General features: G+C 38.4%; 1 protein-coding gene across 1 annotated transcript in view; it reads left to right on the top strand.

Moving 5' to 3' along the window:
- Window positions 1-14,501, top strand: part of SLC6A11 (solute carrier family 6 member 11) — a 170,669-nt gene extending 156,168 nt beyond the window's left edge. The window contains exons 11-14 of the mRNA XM_074198567.1: window positions 6,912-7,014; window positions 8,384-8,484; window positions 9,624-9,794; window positions 14,290-14,501. Coding sequence (XP_074054668.1) covers window positions 6,912-7,014; window positions 8,384-8,484; window positions 9,624-9,794; window positions 14,290-14,442 — 528 coding nt within the window. The 3' untranslated portion in view covers window positions 14,443-14,501. The remainder of the gene's footprint in view (window positions 1-6,911; window positions 7,015-8,383; window positions 8,485-9,623; window positions 9,795-14,289) is intronic.
- The last annotated feature ends 11,565 nt before the right edge of the window (window positions 14,502-26,066 follow it).

The raw sequence follows: 26,066 nt of genomic DNA, 5'->3' as shown, positions 1-26,066 counted from the left end.
ACATTTCATCCTCTGATTGTAGGCCTCTAGGCACACCTGTCCCATGCCCCTGAATGCCAATAAAATTTTGAATTCAATATTTATTAAGCAGAACTACAGGATGAATAAAGAGCTAGCCTGAGAGTCATAAAGATTTGGGTTTTAGTCCTCTCTTTTACATCTCCTCATCATTATCATAGCTACCAGGCACTATAACGAACTATAAATATTATCTTATTTGATCCTAGCAACAACTGAGAATTAGTTGAATTATTTTCTCTATTCTTTAGTCAAGAAAATGAATGTAAATAGAGGTCAAGTGACCTGTCATTTAGAAAGTATCTGAGTCAGAGTTTGAGCACAAGCATTCTTGATGCCAGACCAAACACTCTGTCCACTGCACCAACTTCTTGTTCATTGTTTCATATGTCATGGCCAACTCTGCAGCCTATTTGGGGTTTTCTTGGCAGAGATATTGAAGTGGTTTGCCATTTCCTCTCCAGCTCATTTTACAGATAAAGAAAATGAGGCAAACTTTGTGAAGGGACTTGTTCAAGGTCACATGACTAGTAAATTTTGGAGGCTGGATTTGAATTCAGGAACATGAGTCTTCCTGACCCTAAGTTTGGTACTCTATCCATTGTGCCACGTAGCTATCCCATATAAGGAATAAACTGAAACCTTAAAACATAAATTACTTAGCTTCTTAGTGCCTCAGTTGACTCTTTAAAAACCCAAGTTATAGTTGCTCTGCACTGATCAGAAGCTTTTCTACTGAGTTCCGTATGTACATTATTTCACAAGTCCATTGCTCCCATACTTGTAAGGGACTGTGTAGTTGAAGGAGATATGCAGTTATAAATGAAACGCTTTTCAACCTCAAAAACTTCTATTCTATTAGGATGGGAGAGAATACAACAGATAGACAAAGAAATAAAACTTATACAAGAAAAGTTGATAAGAAAAGATATCCAGTGACCAGTGGAATTAGAAATGGTTTCCCAAGGAAGTTTTCAAGCCAAGCATCTTGGATGCTTACCTGAAGGCAACATATTATAGCACAAAGAAAAGGGGTTTGTGATGAGGACTTGTATACAAATCATAGTTCTCCCATTGTTACCAGATTGAGTGTGGACAAGTGACTTTTCTTCATAGCTCATTTTTATCATCTATAAAAAAGAATTGGTTGGACTTGAAAATCTCTAAGGTGTCACTCCTATGTTGCTCTAAGATCCCTTCTGGCTTCTCCTGTCTTCCAAAGAACAAGCAGACTTTAAGAAGAAAGTCAGTTGCTTCTGGGGATATGCAGTACAGACATACTTATCTGTATCCTCCTTCTCTCTCTATCTTAACCCTTCTTGGACCCTTCTCTCATCTCAAAGAGAAGGACTGAGCCCTTTGAATTGTGGTGAAATCAAAATTCTCCCTATCTAGCCACTATTAGAGGCCTCAGATTGAAAATATTTATGAGTGCAAGGAAAGAAAAATCCTTGAGATTAATGGAAAGCTTTATGGGCTTCTCTATTCTTTATCTGAGCCCATGGGATCAAGGCTGGGAAAGTAGGTGCTCCCCTATAGTTGTGCTCAATGGCAAATGGGCACCAATTAATGCAAGGCATTCAGAAATATATTGGAGTATACATATTCTTCTTCTATTTCTATGGCCAGGTGAGTGGTTAATAATCATCTAAGGGAAGCGAGTATGTTTTATACAACAGGGCTTCTCCATAAAGTAGAGTGGAAAGGCAAGGCAGGAGAGGGAAAGATAAGAACAAAGAAGTAATAGTTCAGAATTCATGAAGAGAAATAATATGTATTAAGACTACAGTCAGATAATGTATAATTAGACTGGAACCAGATAGCAAGTAGTCCTAAATTATGGCCATAGGAGGCAGTTTAGTGGCTCATTAGATAAAGTATTGTCTGAAGTCAAGAAGACCTGAGCACAAACATAACCTCAGTTTACCAGCTTTGTAATCCTGGGTAAGTTACTTAACTCTCTCTCTCCTTCCACTTCCCCAGCTGCAAAATGAGCTGGAGAAGGAAGTGGTGAACCTCTCCAGTATCTTTGCCAAGAAAACCTCAAATGGGGATCATGAATATTGGACACAATTGAAATGCATAAACCACAAGTTAATAGGAGCCAGCAAAAGTAATGTGGAAGGAAGTAACATGATCTCTTCAAAGCTCAGTTTAGGGGGTGGCTAGGAGGTGTAGTGGGTAGAACAGCAGCCCTGGAGTCAGAGGACTTGAGTTCAAATCTGACCTCAGACACTTAATAATTACCTAAATGTGTGGCCTTGGGCAAGTCACTTAGCCTCACTGCCTTGTAAACACAAACCAAAACAAAACAAAAACCAGTATAACTCAACCTGGTAACAGTCACTTTCCCTGTCTACAACAAACAGTCTCTTTCTATATACTCATCCCCCTGGATTCTTTCCATGGAACCAACTATAATGGATCAGAAACCTAAGGAATATTGCTTCTCTTGGGTAAGGTGTGGTGACGAGATTTGGGAATGTCAAACTCAGAACTGCAGGTGCGCCCACTCACTCCTCACTTGTCAAGCTCTTGTTTCAGGTGAGGGGGTGAAATAGTTCTTTTCCTGGGTTCACCAAGATAACTAGAATGAAAACATTCTTAAAAAGCAGATTTCTTCTTCCCCTTGGCTCTCCCTCCCCATCCCCATCTGCCAGCCTTGGATACTCCACTTTTCTTTATCAAGAGAAGTCTTAAGATTCTCTTTAAAAAGATGTGTTTGAGCATTCCCCCCAGCCCCCTCTTGAGAATCATCAATATAAGTAGAGAAAGATTTCTTCTCTTAAACCTAATGAAAGAAGCTCAATGGAACTGAGGTTATCAGAGAAAAACATTTTCAGCTTGTTTAGTTGCTGACACCCTGGGGATGATGGGTTTCTTTTTCTCCACATAGTCATTCTGCCTGCATTTGTAGAGAACTTGTTAAATTCTGATTACAGAAGAAGAGGACTTTATGACATGCAAATTGACAGTTATGCCTGAAAGTTAAAAGAAACTCATGCATCAAAATGATGCCAAGAGAGAATATTTTGACTGGTATGCAAGGTCTAAAGATTGCAGAAGTCACTTGGACTTATTGATCTCCAAAGTCTCTTCCAATTCCCAAGATCCCAGTATTCTATAATAAAGATTTTTAAATGTTTGTTCAATTGAATTTGAATCCAGAGTTCAAATCTATGGGAATAACTTGAGATAGAGTCTAGACCTCAGAAGAGAACTAGGGGGCGGCTAGGTGGTGCAGTGGATAGAGCACCGGCCCTGGAGTCAGGAGGACCTGAGTTCAAATTCGGCCTCAGACACCTAATACTTACCTAGCTGTGTGGCCTTGGGCAAGCCACTTAACCCCATTGCCTTGCTAAAAAACTAAAAAAAAAATGAGAACTAGTCAGGGACAGGTACTAGTCATATGGAGAAATCATGATGAGGCTAACAATTGATAGGCAATCTTGAATATGGGCCACTTCATTTGATCCTCACAATAAGCCCTTGAGATAGATGGGTCATTTCCCTTTATAATAAGATGTTAGCTTCATTAGTATTCACTTAAAAGGAGAATGAGAAAAATGGAGACGCAGGAAAGGGAAATGACTGCCCAAGATCATATGCCTGGCAATTTAATTTAATAATTCATCAAATATATGATATGTTTCTACTACACACAGTAAAAAATAAATAACATTTATGCAGCATTTCTATGTGCCAGAACCTGTGCTACTTGCTTTATTATTACTATTTCATTTGATTTTCACAAGACACTGGAAGATAGTGCTGTTATATCCTCATTTTATAGATAATCATGATAAAGATGATAGATAATATTTATATAATACCTACTATGTCCCAGGCACTGTATTTTGCAATTTTAATCTCATTTGATTTAACAGAAACCCTGAGAAGTGGGTGCCATTATCATTCCCATCTTAAAAATGAGGAAACAAAAAATGAGGAAACTGAGGCAAACAGAGGTGAAGTAACTTGTTTAAGATCCCAAAGATACTAAGTGACTGAGGCCAGATTTGTTCCCAATTCCAGTATGCTCTCTACTTACCAGCTAGCTGCCCGAGATACTGAGCAATGGATAGGAGAAACAACAAAGAAAATGAAAATGAAAACATTCCTTACACTCTACTCAGGAACACACAATGTGTATACAAAAAAGGAAATATAAAATAACTACAAAATGATATAACTTTAAGAGGAAGGTAGTATTAGCTGGACAAAAGAGGAAAAGCTCCAAGTAGGAAGTGGTACCTGAACTGTGTCTTGAAGAAAGCTAGGGATCACAAGAAATGGAAGTGAGGGGGGAAAAAAAGTAAATTTCAGGCACGGGGGGTCACATGGCACAAAAACATGGAGGTGGGAGCTGGCAGTGTCACGATCTGGTTATGAACCCAATGAACCCAGTTCTTCTGACTCCAAGTCCATTGCTCTTAACTTTATAACACATTGTCTAGCAGAACTGAATAATGGCATCTCGTAAGAGGCTTGAGAACATTAATGACCAGCCCTTCAACATCCTAATTATGGGAGGTGTGATAATGTGACAGCCTTTGATATCAGCTATCCTGTCTTCTTCCTGGATTAGTCCTTCAGATGTGAGGGCTGCCTAATGTATTAATTCACCTCCTGTTATTAGAATAATTATGGACTTCATTCTCTGTAGCTTTTACTATTTTTTAAAGTCCAGCTCAATTGAGAGAGAAAGAGAATGGGATCTCAGAATATGAATCCCCTGTTATTTTTTTTCCTAAGGAAAATTCTGTGGCTTGACCATTTATTAGTCAGCATTTCATTTTCTGTTTGAATGACCTTTGGTTATTTCAAAGGTAGCAGAAGAGAAACCATTCATTGAGTCTAATTTAAGCAAATGCACCATTTTGCTTTGAATGCTTTTCCTTTTCAAACTTTATATCTACCTATTTTTTCCCCTCTCCCATTTCCAGTGACTTTAGGTAGGCAACAAGCACTCTTTAAATAACTTTTGTTTAAAACTTTGGCTATGCTTAACAAATATGGAATGGAACTCTATGGTTTCTGTTCTCAAAGAACTTAGAGTCTATCTGAAAAGAAAAGACTTGTTCCATGAAATTAATTATGAATACTAATAGCTTGACTAGAATTGAATAGCTGTAGTGGGATCTCAGGGGAACCAGAGATGGAACCATTGATAAAAGATCTCCCACAGAATGGACTATAGCTTATGGTCAGGTGAGTCAAAAAAAATTAAAGTCAAAGTGGCTAAGATATAGGAAACACAAAGACCAAATCAAAATCCCAGGTCAGATTTGCTTCTAACTCCAGGCACAGTGCTCTCTCTACTGCATCTAGCTGTCCAAGAGACTGAGTGGTGTATAGGAGGAACAACAAAGTATTGTTCTTAGCATTCTATGCAAGGATACATAATGTGTAGACAAAAAAGGAAATATGAAATAACTACAAAATGATATGAAATAACTTCAAGTGGAAAATATATTAGCTAGGGGAATGAGGAACAGCTTCACGGCTCTATCTTGAAGGAAGCTAGGGATCATTTGCCCTCAAGAAGCTTCCATCTAGCAAAAGAAATAGACAAGGAATAAAACCAGGAGAATTATGGGAACACAAAGAAACCTTAAAGATTATATGTGATACACTGTAAAACTGACTGAATTTGGATTCAGAAGAACTAAATTCATAATCCTACTGTTCCTCCATAATATCGGTGTTAAATTGGGGAAGTTAACTCTTTCTATGGCTCAATTTCTTTATCTCTATAATGAGAGATGGTCTGCAAAGTCCCTTCCTCTTCTGAATCTTTATGCTGAATTTATATATTTTAAAAGAAAAAGCAAATTATTCATAATGAAGATTTGTAGTTTTATATACAACCCTCTTTTTTCTGTTTTACTTTGCATATAAATGTACAAATGAAGAGTCTCATTCTTTAAAAAAAAAGCAATAGATCTGGACTCATAGTTACAGATCCATAAAATATCAAAACCAGATGGGAAGTCATTTAATTTAAACCCCTCATTTATAGAGGGTGGAACTGATATTTAGAGGGAAAGTCATTTTTCCAAGGTCATTTAGCCATTAAAGTCTTATAGCCATCTAGGAATGGCCCTGCTCTCTTCTGCCATGCATCTCGTTTTTTCCATCCTTTCCCCACAACACTGCCATCCTATTGTGAAGAAATTACCCTTCATTTACAGTTGAAGATAATTTTCATGGAACTTCCCTAAAGCTTCAAAGGTCCTTAAAAATCATTCAAGTGACACACCTCATTTTAATGATGGGGAAGCCTTGACCCAGAGAAGGGGAAGTCATTTTTTCAAGGTTAGAGTCAATGGCAGAATCAGATCTCCTCAGTGTATGTGGTCATTACTGTTCTCTGAATCTTATTGGCTAAAGGAGCATTCAGGTGATCATCATCCTGTTTTTCTAGAGTGGTAAGGAATGTGAACCAAGAGGCAACCTGAAACTGGGAGCAAGAGGAACCTTCCTAATACAGAAGACTAATGGTGCCTAGAAGACAGACTCACCCCAGAAGTTGGTAGGATGGGTCAGAGAAGCACTTCCTTTGAATCAGAAAATGAAGAGTTGATTTTAGGTTGGTCAGAGAAGAGAATCGATCCTGAGGTAGCAGGAAAGTTAGCCATTTGGTACAATAAGGCAAAAAAACTTAGAATCAGAAGTGCACCCAACTAATTGATTTGGGATACAAGCCCAGATTCTGACTCCAAGCCATAAAATTATCTGAAATCATAACCTCATTCCAAAAAGTTCCATGCTAATGAGTAGATTCATCACTTTGGTTAAGATGAGAGTTGCCCCTGAGTTTAAAGGAGACCATTGATGAAGTTGCTACTCTAATTTTGCCCCCCCCATCTTTCCATTTGTCTCTATTGTAGGGTGGTATGTATATCTTCCAGCTATTTGATTCCTATGCAGCAAGTGGGATGTGTCTTCTCTTTGTTGCCATCTTTGAATGTGTCTGCATTGGCTGGGTATATGGTGAGTATCAGCCTGCCCCAGTCCCCACTGCTATTTGCCATGAAATCTCTTTCCCTATGCCAGCTGCAACCCATACCACCTGTTCCATAAAGTCAATGCAAGGTACAGGCTCTTTGTTCTGGCCTTGACTTCACCTAGGCAGGAGCCAAAGCAATAGGCCTGGCAGGATCTGCTATTTTGTCCTCTGTGACTACAATATAATAGGCCTTGTCCCTTTATCTCTCTGGCCTTCATCACCCCCATCTATCCCAATTCATGCATCGATTTCATAGTTTTTAGATTCAGAGCTTCAAGAGACTTCAAAGATTATCTGGTACAGTCCCTCATTTTACAAACAAATAAAAAACTGAGGTTCAAGGAAGTTGGGACTTCAGAAAGTCATACACGTAGTAAGTAGAAGAGGAAAAACTTGAATACAGAGCCTCAGTCTCAAACTCTAATGTCCTTTCTCCTGTCTCAAAGGATTATTACTTCCCATGCCTATTAAGTTTTCTTTCTTATATCTAAACAAAATCCCTACAGTAGTTTAAATGAGAGGCAGTGTGGTATGTTAGACAGAACAGTGGAGCCAAGGAAGGACTGAGTTCAAATACTGTCTTTAATACTTACTAGTGGGGTGGCTAGGTGGTGCAGTGGATAAAGCACCGGCCCTGGAGTCAGGAGTACCTGAGTTCAAGTCTGACCTCAGACACTTAATAATTACCTAGCTGTGTGGCCTTGGGCAAGCTACTTAACCCAATTTGCCTTATAAAAAACCTAAAAAAAATACTTACTAGTTTTGTGATCATGGACATGTACTTTAACCCTTCTGTGCCTCAGATTCTTCATCTGTGATATTAAGAGATTGAACTCAATAAGTTCTAAAGTCTCTCCCAGCTCTAAATCTATAATCCTACTAAATTTGAGCATTTTTCCTCTCTTTTCATCCTATGTGAGAGCAGGGAATATTCACTCATCTAGTTCCCCTCCATTCAAAGATATGACAGTAAATATATATAGCCCCAGTCTCTTTTCCTTAGTCTAAGAGCCCAATTCCTTTGACCATTACATATAATCCTTGAAGTCTAATATGGAAGTTTTCATTATGACTTCTGTGGGGAGGAGTGAGAGGGGGTAATAAAATGGATAATTCTTTTTGCTTATGGTCAGCACGATCTGTGTTCAAATATTTCTTCAGATACTTTACCAGTGATCCCAGATAAGCCACATAATTCTCAACCTCTGTTTCCTCATCAAAAAAATGGGTATTAAAACAGCAGCTTCCTTGTGAAAATAAAATGAAATAGCCTTTATAAAGTGCTTTGGAAATTATAAGGACACTATAGAAATTCTAGCTATTCCTGTTATAATTTATATTATTTCTGTACAGGAAGTAATCGCTTTTATGAGAACATTGAAGACATGATTGGCTATAAGCCACTATCTCTAATAAAGTGGTGCTGGAAGGTGGTGACCCCAGGCATCTGTGCAGTGAGTATTCCTTCAACAGTTAGGTGCCCTTCTGCCTCATAGTTCTAAAACCCTGAGATAACCAATGGGTTCTTTACAGACAACAGGCCACAATGTCTGCGACTATCCTGAATGGTCCCTTACTCAAGAAAAAGATAGTGCTAGAATCAGACTTATATTATTTCTACTCTCATTAAGCAGAAATTATAATAGAGATGTCACACACAAATAATACAAAATAACACATAAACTGATTCATAGAGGTGGGAGCTAAGTATCATGTAAGTTTAGAGGAGGGGAAGATTGATCCTGTTAGGATTGGAAAAGGCTTCTGAGAAGATGTGACATTTGAATCATGACTTATCATCACCAAGAAGAGATCCTAAGAAGAAAATTTACAGGAATGACACAACCAAGTTTCCAAGTTAAAGAAAAAATACTGTATTTATTTATATGATAAATTCAAAATGAATGAAAGGTCAAACTATAAAAAAATTAAAAGGAACAAGAAAAAAATAATTAAAATATGGCAATAAAACAATCAGGAATTTACAAGACCTAGCAACTTCTACACTAAAAGATAGTAGGTCTTGGAATATTATATTTCAAAGAGCATAAGAACAGGGGTTGCATTCAAGAATGACTTATCCAGTCAAATTGAGTATAATTCTGAATTTTTTTAAATGAACATTTGAAGGATGGGTAGAAGGACGGGCAATTGGTGGAGAGGCAAAGTGAGGGAAATCTTGCCTGAATATGTGATTAATCAAACAGGAACACCATGGAGCTCTGACTTCAAGCTCTCTGATGAATACTTGCTTTATGAAAGTCACTTTAGTCCCTACATATCAAACAATCAACAAATGTTTCTCAGTCGTTTTGTTTTAGACACTGAGGATATAAGTACAACGAATGAAACAATTCCTATGGGCAATGAATTTATATTCATTAGACAATAATACATAAAAAGTATATAAAGTTTATAAAGACACACATCTATGTGATTATATCATTTATGTCCCAGGGGCTGTGGGACTTTACATGGTCCAGCTATCTCTAAGCTAGGATTTCCTTGGGGAAACACCTTTGGGTACCTCCTAAAGATAGTGCTCCTGCAGGGATTTTCATACTAATGACCATGTCGCTCTTCCATCTTTCAGGGAATTTTCATCTTCTTCCTGGTGAAATACAAACCCCTCAAATACAACAATGTATATACATACCCCAACTGGGGCTATGGGATCGGATGGATGATGGCGCTCTCCTCCATGGTCTGCATTCCACTTTGGATTGTCCTCAAGATGTGGAAAATTGAGGGCACGCTCCTGGAGGTAAGTGAGAACAAGCCCTACCACCCAGTCATGGAAAAGGGAGAGTTGCCAGGTGGAGAAGTAAGGAAAAGAACACGCATAAAAGGGAAGGCTTTCAAACTAGGCTCTTTCTGGTTGTCATGGTTTCAAGGTATGTATGTGTATTAATACTGGACCAAAAATCTGATAAAGGGAGAGCTAGCATTTATAAAGCACTTTCTATGTTTCAGGCTTTGTTTTAAACACTTTTTTACAAAAATTTTGTTTGATTCTCACAATAGCTCTTTGAGACAGGTGCTATTATTAACCTAATTTTATAGTTGGGGAAACTAAGGTGAACAGAGGCTAAGTGTCTTGCTTAGGGAAAACAGTTAATAACCTTAGACAGCTAGTAAGCATCTGAGATAAGATTGTAACTCAGGTTAGACTTCAAGATGACTTCAAGATGAAAAGAATAACTGCCCATATGTATTTAGCTTCTATCTACATAATGCTTTTGTCGTGACAATTCTTTGGAGTAGAGAGTGATTGGATTATATTTTATAGATGATAATAATAATAAAGCAGGGTGCTTTAGGCGAAAGAGATCTGCCTTTGGTCCATAGTATTTGCACCAAAAGTCATCTTGGCATAGTCGATCAGTTTTAGTATCAGGAAGACCTGGTTTCAAAACTTACCTGTGATACAAATTGGTTATGTGACTGTTCTCTCAGTACCCCAGATAGCTCTTCAAAATTACAAGTTGTAGAAGAAGGTTAATCTGCATTGCTACAGAGAATTTCCTCATTGGGAATTCCCCATATGGATAAAATCTGAGATGTAGGCCTACATATACACATACATACACATACCCATATGTACATTGGTCTAGTTATCTGCTATCTATATATCTATCTATATATGAACATATATATATATATATGTTATATACAATTATATTTAGGTCTATACCTATGATTTTAGCAGTTGGGGGAGAAGGGAGGCTTCTATTGCAAAACTCCCTCCTGTACTTGAAATTAGTAACTAATGTATAACCTGGTCTATATATTTTATACTCTTCAAGAGTGACTTGGGATCACTGGTTTTAGAAAAAGTAAATCAATGGGACAGACAAGGAATGAATCACAAGTAATTGAACTAAAATCAAAGTGATTGGTCAGCCTGAAAACATAAAATACACAGGAAAGATCTCACTATTTGAAAGTAACTCCTAAAGAAACTGAGTAGACTGCCACATTTTATATCATATTGCATCGATTTGTATTTATTTATATGATAAATTCAAAATGAATGAAAGGTCAAACCATAAAAAAATTAAAAGAGAAAGCACATCATATACCTTTCACAGCTATATGTAGGGTTTATATTATTAAGTAAATGAGATAGATATAAAGACAAAGGCAGAATAAATAATATTGATAACATGAAATAAAAAAACTTTTGCACAAATTACTTCATCTAGGAATGAAAGAAAGAAAACAATTGCCTGGGGGGGTAACAGCTTTATATGGCATTTTTAAATAATGGTTTAATGTCCAAGATAGATAGAAAATTAACAAAAATATATAGAAACAAAATTGATTTCCAGTAAAAACATAAAGAATCTGAATCCATAATTCTTAAAAAAGAATAGCAATTGACATGCATTTAAATGAATGTTCTAGAAAATTATTAATAAAGGAAATGTAATTCCAACAGTCTCAAGGTTTTGATGTACATCAAGCAAGTTGGCAAAAATGATCAAAAACAGAAATAATCAATGTTGGAGGAGTTGTGGATTGATGGTCATATTACCCAATTGTTGGAGCTGTGAATTAGAACAATAATTCTGGGGAAAAAATTGGATTATGCAAATAGAATCACTAAAATATTTATACCCTTTGACTAGAGCTTACCCTACTAAGAGTATGTTTCTAGAGGATCATTAAAAAAAAGAAAGGTTCCATATATATCAAAATATTTATAGCAACCCTTTAAATGGTTTTAAAAAAAGAAATAAAATAGATGGCCATAAGTTAGAAGCACATTACAGCACATGACTGTAAAGCTATAAGAAACAACAAACAAGAGAAATTCAGAGAAACATGGAATAATAAATGAAGTAATAGAAATTGAAATAAGTAGAGGAAAACTACATACAATAATTAGATCAATATAAACAAAAAGAAAAATTACAAAACAAAGTTGAATTTTATGAAACTGTAAAGAATAAATTAGTTCAAAAGAGGAGAGATGAATAGACATGTCCCCAACTCCTTTTTAGAGATGAGAAGTTCAATCTTATGGTCAATTCCATCCATTTTATGCTTTATGAAGGCTATTTTGGTAGCTCAGTGGAGAATGGTTTGGAGAACAGTGACACTGGGATTTATTGAAATAAGCCAGTCAAGACATGAGGAAGGCATGAACTCAGATCATGGTGAAAAGGGTGGAGAGGAAAGTAGAATTTAAATGAAGAATGTGATTTTTTTTTGTTTACTTGCTTACATTTGAAACTTGGAAGTCTTAAAGTTGAAATGTGATCCCTAGAGTCACTGAGATAATCTGGTCCTCAAAGAGGACTCAGCCCTGACATAACGAATATTTTCCTAGAGAGTAGAAAACCCTCCTAAGTGTCACCTTACGGAAAAATATAGTCCCATTGGCTTGCCACAGGACCTCAGGCCAGTTAGGAAAATAATCTCTTCTTGCCTTCTTTCTGAAAGGATGATGATTTTTTCTGGAGCTAAGAGTTCTGTAGCACTGAAGGTCCTCTTACTTGGAAAGAGATTGTTGGTCACCAGGTTGTTTTGATAATACTCTGGGATTCAGAAATATGGACTAATTTTTCTAAAGATGACTGGACTCTAGAATTAGGAAGGAAGAATAGAGATCCCTTTCCTTCCCAAGTGACTTCCCAAGGAAAGAACCTATCTTCAAATCCAACTAGAAATATCTCCCCGGTACTTAGTTTTCTTATTTGCAAAATAAGAGATTTGACGTAAGTGGCCTCTGAATTTCCTTCAATTCTAAAGTCCTATGTTAGAATAATGATAATTGTCACAATTTTAAAATTTAAGTTTTGCAAATGCTTTCTAAATATTATCTCATTATCTATCTACCATGAGTAGTGGGTGTTATTCTTATCTTCATTTAACAGAGGAGAAAACAGATGAAACAAAAAGAGGTTGAATGAATTACTTCATGTCATTCAGGAAGTAAATGTCTGAAGTGGGATTTGAATTCAGATCTTCCTGAATCCAGCACTCTATGATCTCTGCCATCTTACGGTCCATCTGAGTTAGACCACTTGTCTGAAAGTCAATTGCATTCTTAGGACAACAGCCCCCATATTTAAGAAGCACAGTGATGGTTTAAGGAACAAGATGACTGAGAGACTTTTGAGTTGCTATTAGAAGGGAATCCCCAGATGAAGATGATCAGACTTGCTTTAAGTTTTTTGCGAGGCAAATGGGGTTAAGTGGCTTGCCCAAGGCCACACAGCTAGGTAATTAGTAATTATTAAATGTCTGAGACTGGATTTGACCCCAGGTACTCCTGACTCTAGGGTTGGTGCCCTATCCACGGTGCCACCTAGCTGCCCCTTAGACTTGCTTTTTAAGGGCATAATTTAGGTAGTTGTATGGAGAGTAGATTGGAAAGGAGAGAGACTTCAGGCAATGAGGACAATTTGAAAACTACTTTAATTATCTAAGCAAGAGGTAGTAGGGTGAAGGTGGCGACTGGTAGGTAGGAAGAAGGGAACTTTTAGGAAAGTTAATGTAAAGCTAGAAAAGACAAGCTTTGGCTATAGATTGGATATATAGGATGAGTTTAGGTACCAAGTCAAGGATGACACCAAAGCTGTTGGCTTATCTCGACAATAACAGGGAAGTCGGGAAGAAGGAATGGTCTGAGAGCAAACATTTTGCATTTTGTTTGGACGTTGTTGCATCTACAATACCTTTAGAGCATGACTTTCACAATGAACCTGGAAGATAACTCATATTGTTATCCCCATTTTACAGATGGAAAAACGGATACTCAGAGAGGTTAAGGGTTTTAGGACCATTTTTCCTTAAAAAATGACCCAAGAGGAAAGAGTTAGGCTAATACAGTTTACTTAGAGACCCAGCTCTGCTACTCATGCATTGGGTGACCAGGTCCCTTCTTGTCCCAGGAGGAGGGGAGATGAGAAGAAAATTCTTAGGGGTGTGTGTGTGTGTGTGTGTGTGTGTGTTTCCCTTAAGTCTAACTATGTGGCTTGAAGGAAAAGTGATTGGATTTAGAGGATCTGGGTTTCATATGCCACCTCAGATCTTTACCAGTCACATGGCCCCCATCAATTCACTTCATTTCTCCAAGATAAAGTGAGGGTGATTGGACTAGCATCCTTCCAAGTCCCTTTTCCATCTCTGAATCTATAGTTCTTAAAAAGCAGGGTAGGTAACATCAAACTTGGTACAGGTTGGAAAAACAGACAGGGCTAAAGTCGAGGAACGTCCTTACCAAACTCTTGTCTTCTTCCATCACACAGAAATTCAGGAAGTTAATAGTGCCCAGCCCAGATCTGAAGATGAGAGGGAAGCTTGGCACCAACCCACAAACGGTTACTCTAAATGACTGTGATGCCAAACTCAAAGGGGATGGAAACATTTCTGCCATCACAGAAAAGGAGACACATTTCTGAAAGACCTCTCTTCGACTGGGATTTTTTTTATAAATGAAGAAATAAACTACTTCACTTAATTATAGGAGTTGGCTTGTTTTGCACAAAATTTATTAACAAGTTAATTTTCAAGTGAACACTGTATACTTGTTTAAAAGTCATTATTTTTTAATTATTATGTAAGTAACAGTCACAAAGAGATAATATTGTATGGGATGCTAGCAAAAATTGCTTGTAATGTGGTGATTTTAATTGTCAGTTTATAGGAACTAGGAAGGTCTGTAAAATGTACTGTCCTGTCAACCTTTTATACTTGGGTTTGGGGGATGGGGTGGCATTAAGCAGCTCTCATGATGCTTCTAATCTATTTCCACAGACCATTGTGGACCATTTCCTTTCCAATGTATGTCTATAAAGAGGACCACTGTTTCCTTCTCTGTACACTGGAGGGAAGCTTCCACTCAATTCTTGCCATCTTCATTTGAGCCCCAGCCTTCAAATCATAGGATTTGATCTTGAAGAGATCTTAAACTTGATGAGGATTTAGAGACAATTGAGTCCATGTCTCTTATTTGACAGTTGAACAGTTGGAGAGTTTGGCATTGAAGTAGCAAATCCAGATTTTCAGGCCCTGAGGTATGGCAGAAAAAGCTGTGGCCTGGACATGAGGAACTCTAAGCTTGAATTTGTTTCTCCGGTCACTCACTGTGTGAACTTAGATCACTTAGCCCCTATGTTTGTTATGTTTACAATGAAGGCACTGGACGAGGTAACCTCTGAGGTCTCCTATTTTTCAGTCTCAGAGCCACAGATCCAACCGAGGAGCTGTGGGTGGGAGGCCATATTTGAGATATGATCACCCTTCTAATCAGCATCAAGATCATTGTTTTGTAGGGTGTATTTCTCTTTAGAAAAGTTGGACCAAGTTTCAGGTCAAGTTGGACCAACTGGCTCTTACTGCTCCAAAGACCTAGGGAGTACCTCCTCCCCAGCCTTTCTTTTTCTGGTCTAGGCTGTCCTTCATACCCCCAACAGAATTTGTCTTCCACTTTAGATGGATGCATCATCCACTGTTTCTGTTTCATTCTATAAGCAAGGGAATGAAAGAAAGGCCAAGGCCCCTTAGGCAGCGGAGAAGGCTAATTAGGAAAAGGAGTTAATGTGAAGAGATGCCTTCTGCCCCTTCTAGAAATGTTGACTAATGTTTTTGAAAAGTGATTGGACTAGGGTATCAGGGCAGAAGGACATGTTTGAAACCCCTTTATCAAACTACTCTCATCAAGGTGACTTTTCTTGAATAATTCAAGGGACTGGACTTGTCTCATACTGCCTAGGAGAGAAAATCAGAATGGAAAGAATCCTGAGCAAGAACCAAATTATTGTCAAAGTTTTGCTACATGGCAAGTAATTTCCTCTCTTTGGACCTCAGTTTTCCCCATCTGTAAAAATAAGGGTTTTGGATGGCAAGCTCCTTAAGATCTCTTCTTGCTCTAATATCCTATTACTATCTTACTTTTTTGTCACTTATTTTTTTAGGGGTTTTTTTTTTTGCAAGGCAAATGGGGTTAAGTGGCTTGCCCAAGGCCACACGGCTAGGTAATTATTAAGTGTCTGAGAACAGATTTGAACCCAGGTACTCCTGACTCCAGGGCTGGTGATTTATCCACTACACCACCTAGCTGCCCCCATGTCACTTATTTTTAATTAGTCCTGGGAGCATATCTAGTATGCACATGGTTCAAACCACTTGAGCATGTTTTTGGATTTGCAGATACCCCAAAATGGAGAGTCAGCCTTGAATTCAAGAGGACCTAAGTTCAGGTGTCATCTCTGATACGTACTGACTGTGTGAACCTGAATAAATTTCTTAACCTCACAGTGCTTTTCATTGACAGAACAGGTGAAGAATTACCTTGGTAGAAGGAATTTCTTTATGTATCAATGAAATCACAGGTCTAAACCAAAAAAACAAACAAAACAAAACCTAACCCATTCACATACCTTTGGAATTTACCAAAGTTTACATACCAAAATTTGCCAAATTTACCACTGTTAAGAAGTAAATCAAATTATGGAAATAGCAATTCATCCTAATTTTTTATTACAAAATCTATAGATCTGAATTTTTTTATAAGACCAGATAACTACTGCCACATTGTAGTGGATCTATATAAATATTTTTATCCTTAAGTGATTTCATCCTTTCCATGATACTTTCTTCCCAGGTTTTTCATATTTCTTCTTTTTTTTTTTTAGGTTTTTTTTGCAAGGCATTGGGGTTAAGTGGCTTGCCCAAGGCCACACAGCTAGGTAATTATTAAGTGTCTGAGGCTGGATTTGAACTCAGGTCCTCCTGACTCCAGGGCCAGTGCTCTACCCACTGCACTACCTAGCTGCCCCTCTTTCACATTTCTTAGCACGTAGGAATGACTGTTTCATTGTGTGGTCTCTGTCACTGTTAACCTGGGTGACTCTTTACCTTTCTGGATCTTCCCTTCCTCTGTAAACAGTTGCTCCAAGAATGCACTATTTCTCTCTTCCAAGATAATGCCTACCTACTCTGTCAAGTATCAAGTCTTTCATTTTAATTCCTAATACTTAATTCTTTCTTAGACCCTTCCAAGTAGCCCTATGTTCAGGGAAAATAAGAAGACCCAAGTTAAAAAAAGAAAAATCTCTTCTCACAAATGAGCATGGTTTCTGAAGGAGATTTTTAGACTAAACTGCCATCAAGTGGACTCCTTAATCTTGCTTGGTAACATTCTTATTTGCTTGATTGTTTTCAAACTTATATATTCTTATTAATTATTATTTTAATATTTAAATTAAGATTTTTTTTGTTTTTGCAAGGCAGTGGGGTTAAGTGACTTGCCCAAGGTCACACAGCTAGGTAATTATTGTCTCAGGCTGGATTTGAACTCAAGTCCTCCTGACTCCAGAGTCAGTGCTCTATCCACTGTGCCATCTAGCTGCTCCTAAATTAAGACTTTTTAACCTCATGCCTCTAACTAGCTGACAGCCTTGAGTAAACCCCATTTCCCTAGTGAGACTCAGTTATTTCATTTATAAAAGTAGGGTTTTGGATGGGATGATTTGTAAGGCTTCTTTCTGCTTCCTATGTTTCCTGGAGATGTAAACTTTCCAAATCAGAACTTCTGGTTTATAACACACTGGAGCTGAAAAGGGAAAACTTTGTTTACATCATAATGTTTAAAGGAAATGAAAAATTGATTTTATCCTAAAGTTTCTAAGGCTAGCTCATTTATCTGCTCTGACCAGAAACTATCCCTATCCTCAGTTCTGTGATTTTATCTTGCTGACCTCCAGTTCCTCATGACCTAGGCTCTCCCTCTTTAGTTCTCATTCAGATCTAGCATCCCATCTCCAGAAAGATAGCAAGATGCCTCTCTCAGGGATCTTGAGTCTCCACTGATGTCCTCTACCTTGAATTCATTTCTATCTGCACCAAGTAAGTACTCCCACAAATCCTAGGTTCAGAATTTCTTCTGACTCTGCTGCTATAGACTGTTTCATCAACAGCTTTATAAACATACATGCGGGACCACATGGTCTGAGGTTACTAACATGCTTGGGGCTCAGTTTGTGTGCATTTAACACCAGAACAGCTTAACATTGTATTCATAGCACACAGGAGGGATTTTCCCCAAAAAAATTTCCTACTAGTATTTGTGTACCTTCTGTGGAAACAAAAAAACAATGACACAAAAGAGAATTTTGTCCTTGTGGTGATGATTTTTTGATATTCATATAGAAGCAATAGATCCTTTCAGAGATATTTACAGTATTATTAAAAGAAAGGGTTGTATTACTGTTTTACACAGTCGAAGTTTTTATTTGGCATTCAAAGGACACAAAAAAATTTGTCTGTTTACTCATTTTTAAAAATTAAAGAAGTGAACAATGTGAACCAGTTGTCTTTTTATGTTCCCTTCATTTTCTCTGGTCATCTTCTTTAGATATGAGAATTATAATAACTATAGCATGTTTCTCATCATATTATTATGAGAATAAAAGGAGATAATGTATGTTAAGTGCCTTTTAAAAACTTTAGGAGCCCATATAGATTCAATTATTTTCATTATAATTATTATGTATTGCATTCAGAATGACACGGATCTGCCACCAACTTGATGAGGATTTTTTTATGGAATCATATCTGTGGATTTTATATTGGAAGGCAGTTGTAAGATTAACTTGATTTTTAGAGGAAACTAATTTCACAGTTAGCTTTAGTGGAACTCAACAATTGTGCAAAGTAAAAGATGCCATATGTGTTTCTGCTTAGGCTGGGAGTGTGGCTCTGGTTTGCAAACCTTTGAAAACTATGATTCATCTCTGCCTTAGAGACTCAAGGTGTCTACACTGTCTACTGGCAGGAGAAAAGAGTTTCTGGAGCCTGGATACCTTGAGCTGAATTATCTCTTCCTTGCCTGGAGACTTAGAGGAGTCCACCTGCTTCCTAAATTGGCTTTTGAGTGACTTGAGGCTCTTCCTCCTACCCCCAAACCTTAACTCTGTCTAATCTCTGAGATACCTTGCTGGGGCAGAAGGGTATACCTGGATTAGAATGATGATGTATGGGTTGCCTAGCAACCTGAGTCACCTTCATGTCAGGGAGGTCATTTGTAGACCACTGGAAAGAGAGGTGGAGGAATAAGGAAGTGGAACAATTTGGAATAATGAGTCACTGGAGATTTTTGAGAGCCATAGAGAGTGGTTGGGCATCATTCTGGGCTGGAGAAATCTGAAAAAAAATATGATGAAGAGCATAAAAATTGAGAGGAAACCTTAAAATTCTTTTCATTTGAAATGTGGGAGAGAGAGAGAGAGAGAGAGAGAGAGAGAGAGAGAGAGAGAGAGAGAGAGAGAGAGAGAGAAGGATGTGGGAGGGAAGGCAATCCATCTCGGAAATGTTGGTGTGTGCACCCTCCTAAGAGACGATGTTCTTTGTGAAGCATAAATAAATATGTATCACTTCCCAATTTTGTATGAAAAGGTAATTACCCAGGACCTGCTGCTAGATTCCTGATTTGCAATCATAAGGAAGCCCAGCTTTCACTCCTGAGAAAGCATAAACACTAGGAGAGGCAGGCAGGCAGCTATTTAAAGCAGCAAGTCCCACCTGGGGGGGGTCTCAGGCCAAGGTTGCCAATGACCTTGGCTTTGCTGGGCTGCCTGTGGGTTGGTGGTATTTCTTGATGGTCAGCCAGGAGCAGCTAGGAGCAGTGTCTACTCTGTTCAGTCCTAGTCAGGAAAGGCTCAAGGCAACACATAACATTTGTCTCCTCTGCCTAATGTTGGAATTCAGAGGGCTACATTCCTCTAAATATACATTCCTAGCAAAGGGGAACTTAGCAAAGTGGGGTCATTTTTCAAAGCTGGATCTTGGTTAGCACCATGGAGAGCACCCCAATGCAGGGACAGCCTGGAAAGACTGGTTAGATGAGGGTGTGGGGATAAGATACAGAAATGTTTCCTCCCAGTTCCCCCACCCCCACCCCAATACACACACACACACACACACACACACACACACACATACAGAACCTGCTCTTAAGCTTTCACACAGATAAAGAAAATATGGAATCCGAAAATAAAGACTAATACATAACTGAGAAGGAATACCTTGATCTTTCTCTAATGCTACATAACTGCAATTCACTGGTTATCTGAAACTCTTATCTCTGTACAAACCGATAAAAGACTGTCCCCTTCTCTCATTTTCAGTTGCTTGAAAATGTGAAGATGGTGTGATAAAGGACAGGATCAGATACATGATATCATAGGATGAGAGATTTAGGACTAAAGAGGATCTGAGATGTCATCAATAATTCTATTTTATGAATGATGCTGTGACTTGTCCAAGTTCATGCAGATATTAAGTGGAAAAAAGCTGTATTTGGACAAAGGTCCTCTGATTCCAAATCAAGAGTCCTTTTCACTGAACTGTACTGCTTCCCATTCTTTGTTTCCCATCTGGTTATTGTTTCTTGAGGATAGGGGGAATCAAGGAATGTGACTCCCCACTCTCTTATCTTTGATATGTTTAGAAAAAGCGTACTGATGTAAAGCCCAGAGATACAGACTTTATTGTTTGCTCACCCACTTATGACATCCTTACTTCCACCTCTTGGAATCTCCAGATTTTTTTAAGATTCAACCCAAGGGCTCCTTTATTCATGAAACTTTTTATGATCTCCCCCAGCTACTGGTGCTTTCCCTTCTAGGGATGCTTTCCATCTACTTTGAATTATTATGTATATAACTTATATAGATATATAAACATAGTTATAGCTATAGATATATTCCCCAGTAAAATGTGAGCTCTCTGAAGACCAGGATATGTTCATTTCTTTCTTTGTAGCCTCAATGCCTTGACAAACTCCTCAACCTTTCATTCGAAGTCCTTTGAAGTGTGACTCTAACCCAAATTTCTACCATTGTTACATCCTAAATTTATGCCTCTACCTCTCCTACTCCTTCATCTGCTCTTCCTTTGAATCAAATTATACTAATAGCTGGTCCTTTGAACTTCTCCATTTCTTGGTAGATATCAGGAGGAGGTGAGATTTGAGCTAAATTTTGAAAGTATCATATAAGAATATCTCACATTCATATAGCACTCTAATGTGCCAAAATATTTTACAAATATTGTATATGAGCCTTACAACAATCCTATGAGCTAGATATTATTAATCCCATATTACAGAGGAAGAAACTGACATTTTAGAGATATCTAACCAAGTTTACAAAACTAACAAAATATCAGAGACCAATTCAAGCCCAGTTCTTCCTGACTGGAATATAATATCCTTTCCACTATGAGAGGCCTCCTCTACTATCATTATTAGCATTTTCTTCATCATCATAATTGAAAGTTGGTTAAGAGAAGCTCAGATTTGAAGGTCAGAAGGGACCTCAGTGACCATCTGGACCAATAAATATATAAAAGAAATCCCCACTCTACTATATCTGACAAGTAGTCAAATACCCTTGAAAACTTCCCCCAAGTAGGAAGAGAACCCACTGATTCCACTTTGGGAGAGTTTTTCACTGACAAAAAAACAAAAACAAAAACAAAACCTCAGTTTGCTTCTATGAAACTTCCACCATTTCCTGTTTCTGCCTTTAGGGTCAGATGGAACAAATCTAATCTATACACTGCATAATCACCCTTCAAATGCTTGAAGACAGTTAACATCTCCCTCCTCTCCTTCATCCTCCCTAATTCTTCCTTCTCCAAGCTAAACCTGCTCAGTTTCTTCAATTTATTGCCATGTGATGTGGTCTCAAGACCCTTTGTCATCCTGTTCACCCTCCTCTGGACAATTTCTAGCTGATTAATATTCTCCTTCAATTGTGACGTCCAGAACTGAACCCTTTACTGAAGAGGCATAATGAAGGAAGAGTGGAGTGTCACCATAGTCCAAAATCATATTTGCTTTTTTTCACTGACACAACAGACTGCAAACTCATGTTGCATTTATGATCCACTGAAACACCAGATCTTTTTTCAGAATAATTACTATGAAATCTATGCATCCTCCATATGATATTTATGAGGGTGATTTTTTTTACCTGAGTATAAAGATTTATCCTTATTGAATTTTATCTCACTAAAATTAATCTAATACAGTAGTATGTCAGGATCTAGAAAAGCAGATGATAGGAAGAGGATAAAACATTCCACAATGAGTACTTGTGATCTACCTACTTCATAAACAAAGTTTTGTTCCTCTTCAAAAAGTGACCAATGAGGGCTCATTCAATATTGCTTTGACGAGGGGGCAGCTAGGTGGCAGCTAGGTGGCACAGTGGATAGAGCACTGGCCCTAGAGTCAGGAGTACCTGAGTTCAAATCCGACCTCAGACAGGTAATAATTACCTGTGTGGCCTTAGGCAGGTCACTTACCCCCATTTCCTTGACAAAAATAAAACTAAAAATATATTGCTTTGACCATTGTCAAAATGGATAAACTTACCTACCTTAAGCATGATCCTTTGCCAGAGTAGGGTCAAACCACTTATAGAATGGAAAGTGTTGCATTTGCCTTCTTTCTACCACCACCACCACCTCCAAATGTTCAGGGTCCTCATGCTACCCCTACTATTAAAGAGAGAATAACTAAGTCCTATATACCCTTGAAGGCCCAACTCCAGTTCAAATTCCTTTAAGAAAAATTTTCCAGGGCAGCTAGGTGGCATAGTGGATAGAGCACCAGCCCTGGAGTCAGGAGCACCTGAGTTTAAATTCGACCTCAGACACTAAAATAATTACCTAGCCGTGTGGCCTTGGGCAAGCCACTTAACTCCATTGCCTTGCAAAAAAAAAAAAAAAAAAAAAAAGAAAGAAAAATTTCCTTATCCCTTCCATCCCCAATCTATTCTAATCTTCTCTAAGCTCTGATTGATTGCATTTATATACAGACAAACACTTAATTATCCTCTGTTTCATGTGTGGGTGTCATTTCCCCAGGCAGGATGAATTCCTTGAGAACAGGGACTGTGTCTTCTACTTAGTAACTGTGTGACCTTGGGTAAGTCACTTTTCTAGACTTCAGTTTTATCCTCTGTAAAATTAATGAAGTTGATTATCTTCTAGGAACAAACCCCACAGTTCTATAGAGCCTTCCTTTTCTTGGCTTCCCAATAGAACTTTTTCTGGTTTGATAAATTCACTTTAAGTCATCAGGATGGGAAGGAAATGAACACACACAGACCCACAAACAAATAACAGGCTTGAGTGAAGTTCTTTTTTTTTTGTTTTTTGCAAGGCAAATGGGGTTAAGTGGCTTGCCCAAGGCCACACAGCTAGGTAATTATTTTAGTGTCTGAGACTGGATTGGAACCCAGGTACTCCTGACTCCAGGGCTGGTGCTCTATCCACTGCACCACCTCCTGAGTGAAGTTCTGTTGGACTTTTGATGAAATTGCAAAGGGGGAACCTCCCAGAATCTTGGGTTCTCTTCTAGCCCGGACCAGCTAAGGTGGCTCAGATGTTTTTGCCTATAGTTTTCCAGGAGACTCACAGAGCCCAGCCACTAGATGGTGCTGCAAACTAAATGCAAACTAGCTCAATGGGGCCATTGAATAGGGAATAAACAAGTCACTGTCCACCCACAATCTCTTTATCCAGCTTGAAGTGGGGAACAAAGGATCAGGAATTCAGGAAGCTGGAAGGATGGAAATGTTCCATCATCACCCTCTATGCCCCCACTCCCACTCCTCAGCATGCAGGGAAATTGTCCAGGTTTTAGAGTCAGAAATAACAGGATCCTGGTTCTTCATAGGTAACCTCTTTGGAGCTCAGTTTCTTCATTTATAAAATAAGAGAATAGTACTAGATTGTCACTAGAAGGTCCCTTACAAGATCAGATGAATAACATGGGATAAAGACACTGAGGTGCCCCAACAGGGTGATTCCAAAGACCAAAAGGGTCAGAATTATGCTCTAATTTCCTTTTTCTCCACCTATTCTCTGTGTTTTAAGCCCCATTCTCTGATCATGGAATTGACCATTTGAAGAAACCTTGGATATTATTTCTAGCCCAATTCCCACTTTTCATAGATGGTGAAATCATAACATAGTGGGAAAGAGCAATTAATTTGGAATGGGAAGAACTGGGTTTAAATCACAGCTCAATTCCTTTCATCCATTCAGCAAACATTTATTGAGCACCCACTGTGTAGATCTCCCTTAAGAAGTTTGCCTTCTATTGGGGAAGATTACATGTTCACAAATAAGTTTGAACAACATAATTTGGGTATATACCTTGGAGAAGGGGCACCGACATGGGGGCTGTGTTTTGATGATGCTAGAAATAGGGAATAGAAGTGAGGAGAGAGCACAAGGCAGGCAGGCGGATAGCAAGGAGATGGAAGATCTGTATGAACTGGGTGGTGTTAGGAAAATTATTTATATTGCTCTGATCCTCAATCTCTTCATTTGTAAAATGAAAGCATCAGACTAGATCCCTCACATGTCTAAATTCTATGAAGGGAATCTCTAAAAACTGAGGGCCAGAAAAGCGATTTGCCCAAGGTCAAATAGATCATATGATCATAGTCTTGAACTACAGGATCCATCAGAGGCTGTCTAACGTAACCCCCTCATGCTATAGATGAAGTAACAAAGTTGCCCAGAGCAGTTAGGTAACTTGCCCAAAGTCACTCAGGAGATGAGGACCAAAGGAGGATTTTCACTCCAACCCCAAATCTAAGATTCTTTCTACAGTACCATTTTAATGGCAGAGATCTTTCCTGTTGACTAGAAAGTCCAAAGGTTAAAATGCCAGGAAATAAATGTTCTATTTTTCTTTAGTTCGACCTTAAAACCATGGGCAGTTCATTGGTTCTCTAACCCTCAGTTTCCTCATTTATAAAATGGGAATGAGAATAATACCTGCTCTGGGGAATAGTGCCTTTTTTCTGAATCTTTTAGACTTTTGAGTGACAAATGACATAATATATAAGAGAGTAGCTTTGGAAGCTAAAACCCTTGATATGATTGGGGTTATTATCAGTTTTTTAGAGCTGGGAGTGACCTTAATCAACCTATAAATTAGAGAGCTAGTTAATAACCAGACCAAGATTTGACTCCCAGTCAAATGATTTCCTTGACCTACCTCTTACAGTAAATTTTTAATACTTTGAAGTGAGTAGCATTAATATGTTAACCTCTCCCAGGAGTCTTTGCATTTTGGGGGTTTTTTTTTTAGGTTTTTGCAAGGCAAACGGGGTTAAGTGGCTTGCCCAAGGCCACAAAGCTAGGTAATTATTAAGTGTCTGAGACCGGATTTGAACCCAGGTACTCCTGACTCCAAGGCCGGTACTTTATCCACTACGCCACCTAGCCTCCCCGAGTCTTTGCATTTTTGAAGAAGAGCTTCAGAAACAGAAATTCTTGCATGTGAAAGCTGGAAAAAGTTTTAGAAATGATCTAAAGGAATGAATTGCTAATGGTGGAATTTTGAAGGTATTTTTTTTTCCTAGCACTAGGTGTAGGGCCAACCCTTAAGAAGGACTTGTCCTCCATAAATATCAGCAGTGAAGAAATAAGCCTCATAGATTAAGGGTTTCACTTTTTTGTTTTTTGTTTTTTTTATTTTTTGCAAGGCAAATGGAGTTAAGTGGCTTGCCCAAGGCCACACAGCTAGTTAATTATTAAGTGTCTGAGGTTGGATCTGAACTCAGGTCCTCCTGACTCCAGGGCCGGTGCTCTATCCACCGCACCACCTAGCAGCCCCAGGGTTTCACTTTCAATGACTGGTCACCCCCTGTTTTGAAATCTAAGGGCAGCTCCAAAATCAGAAACCCTTCCTATTCCAGCGATTAACAGCTACAGTGCCACAGTTAGGATTTGAGTGGGAACAAAGACTCAGAGTGAAAGAAAAATGAATCTAATATGTTTGAACTGAAGAGTGAGTCTGGCTCTGGGGGAGATAGGGCACATGGGGGAGGGGGAGGATCTAGTACTATAGAAATTCCATAAATTGTCTGCCTACAGTGTACATGGTCCCCCTGAGAGGTCACGAGGAGGCTGAACGTACTAGCAATTCTCAAGCCAGGGGGTGAGGGGAGAGGAAATGAACCCACAATCTTTATTTAGATCTGTATTATTCTTG

Source organism: Macrotis lagotis, chromosome 8 (genome assembly GCF_037893015.1).
Source record: "Macrotis lagotis isolate mMagLag1 chromosome 8, bilby.v1.9.chrom.fasta, whole genome shotgun sequence".
Taxonomy (NCBI): Eukaryota; Metazoa; Chordata; class Mammalia; order Peramelemorphia; family Peramelidae; genus Macrotis; species Macrotis lagotis.
Note: the sequence above shows the minus strand (reverse complement) of the source record. Positions and strands in the feature narration are given on the sequence as shown.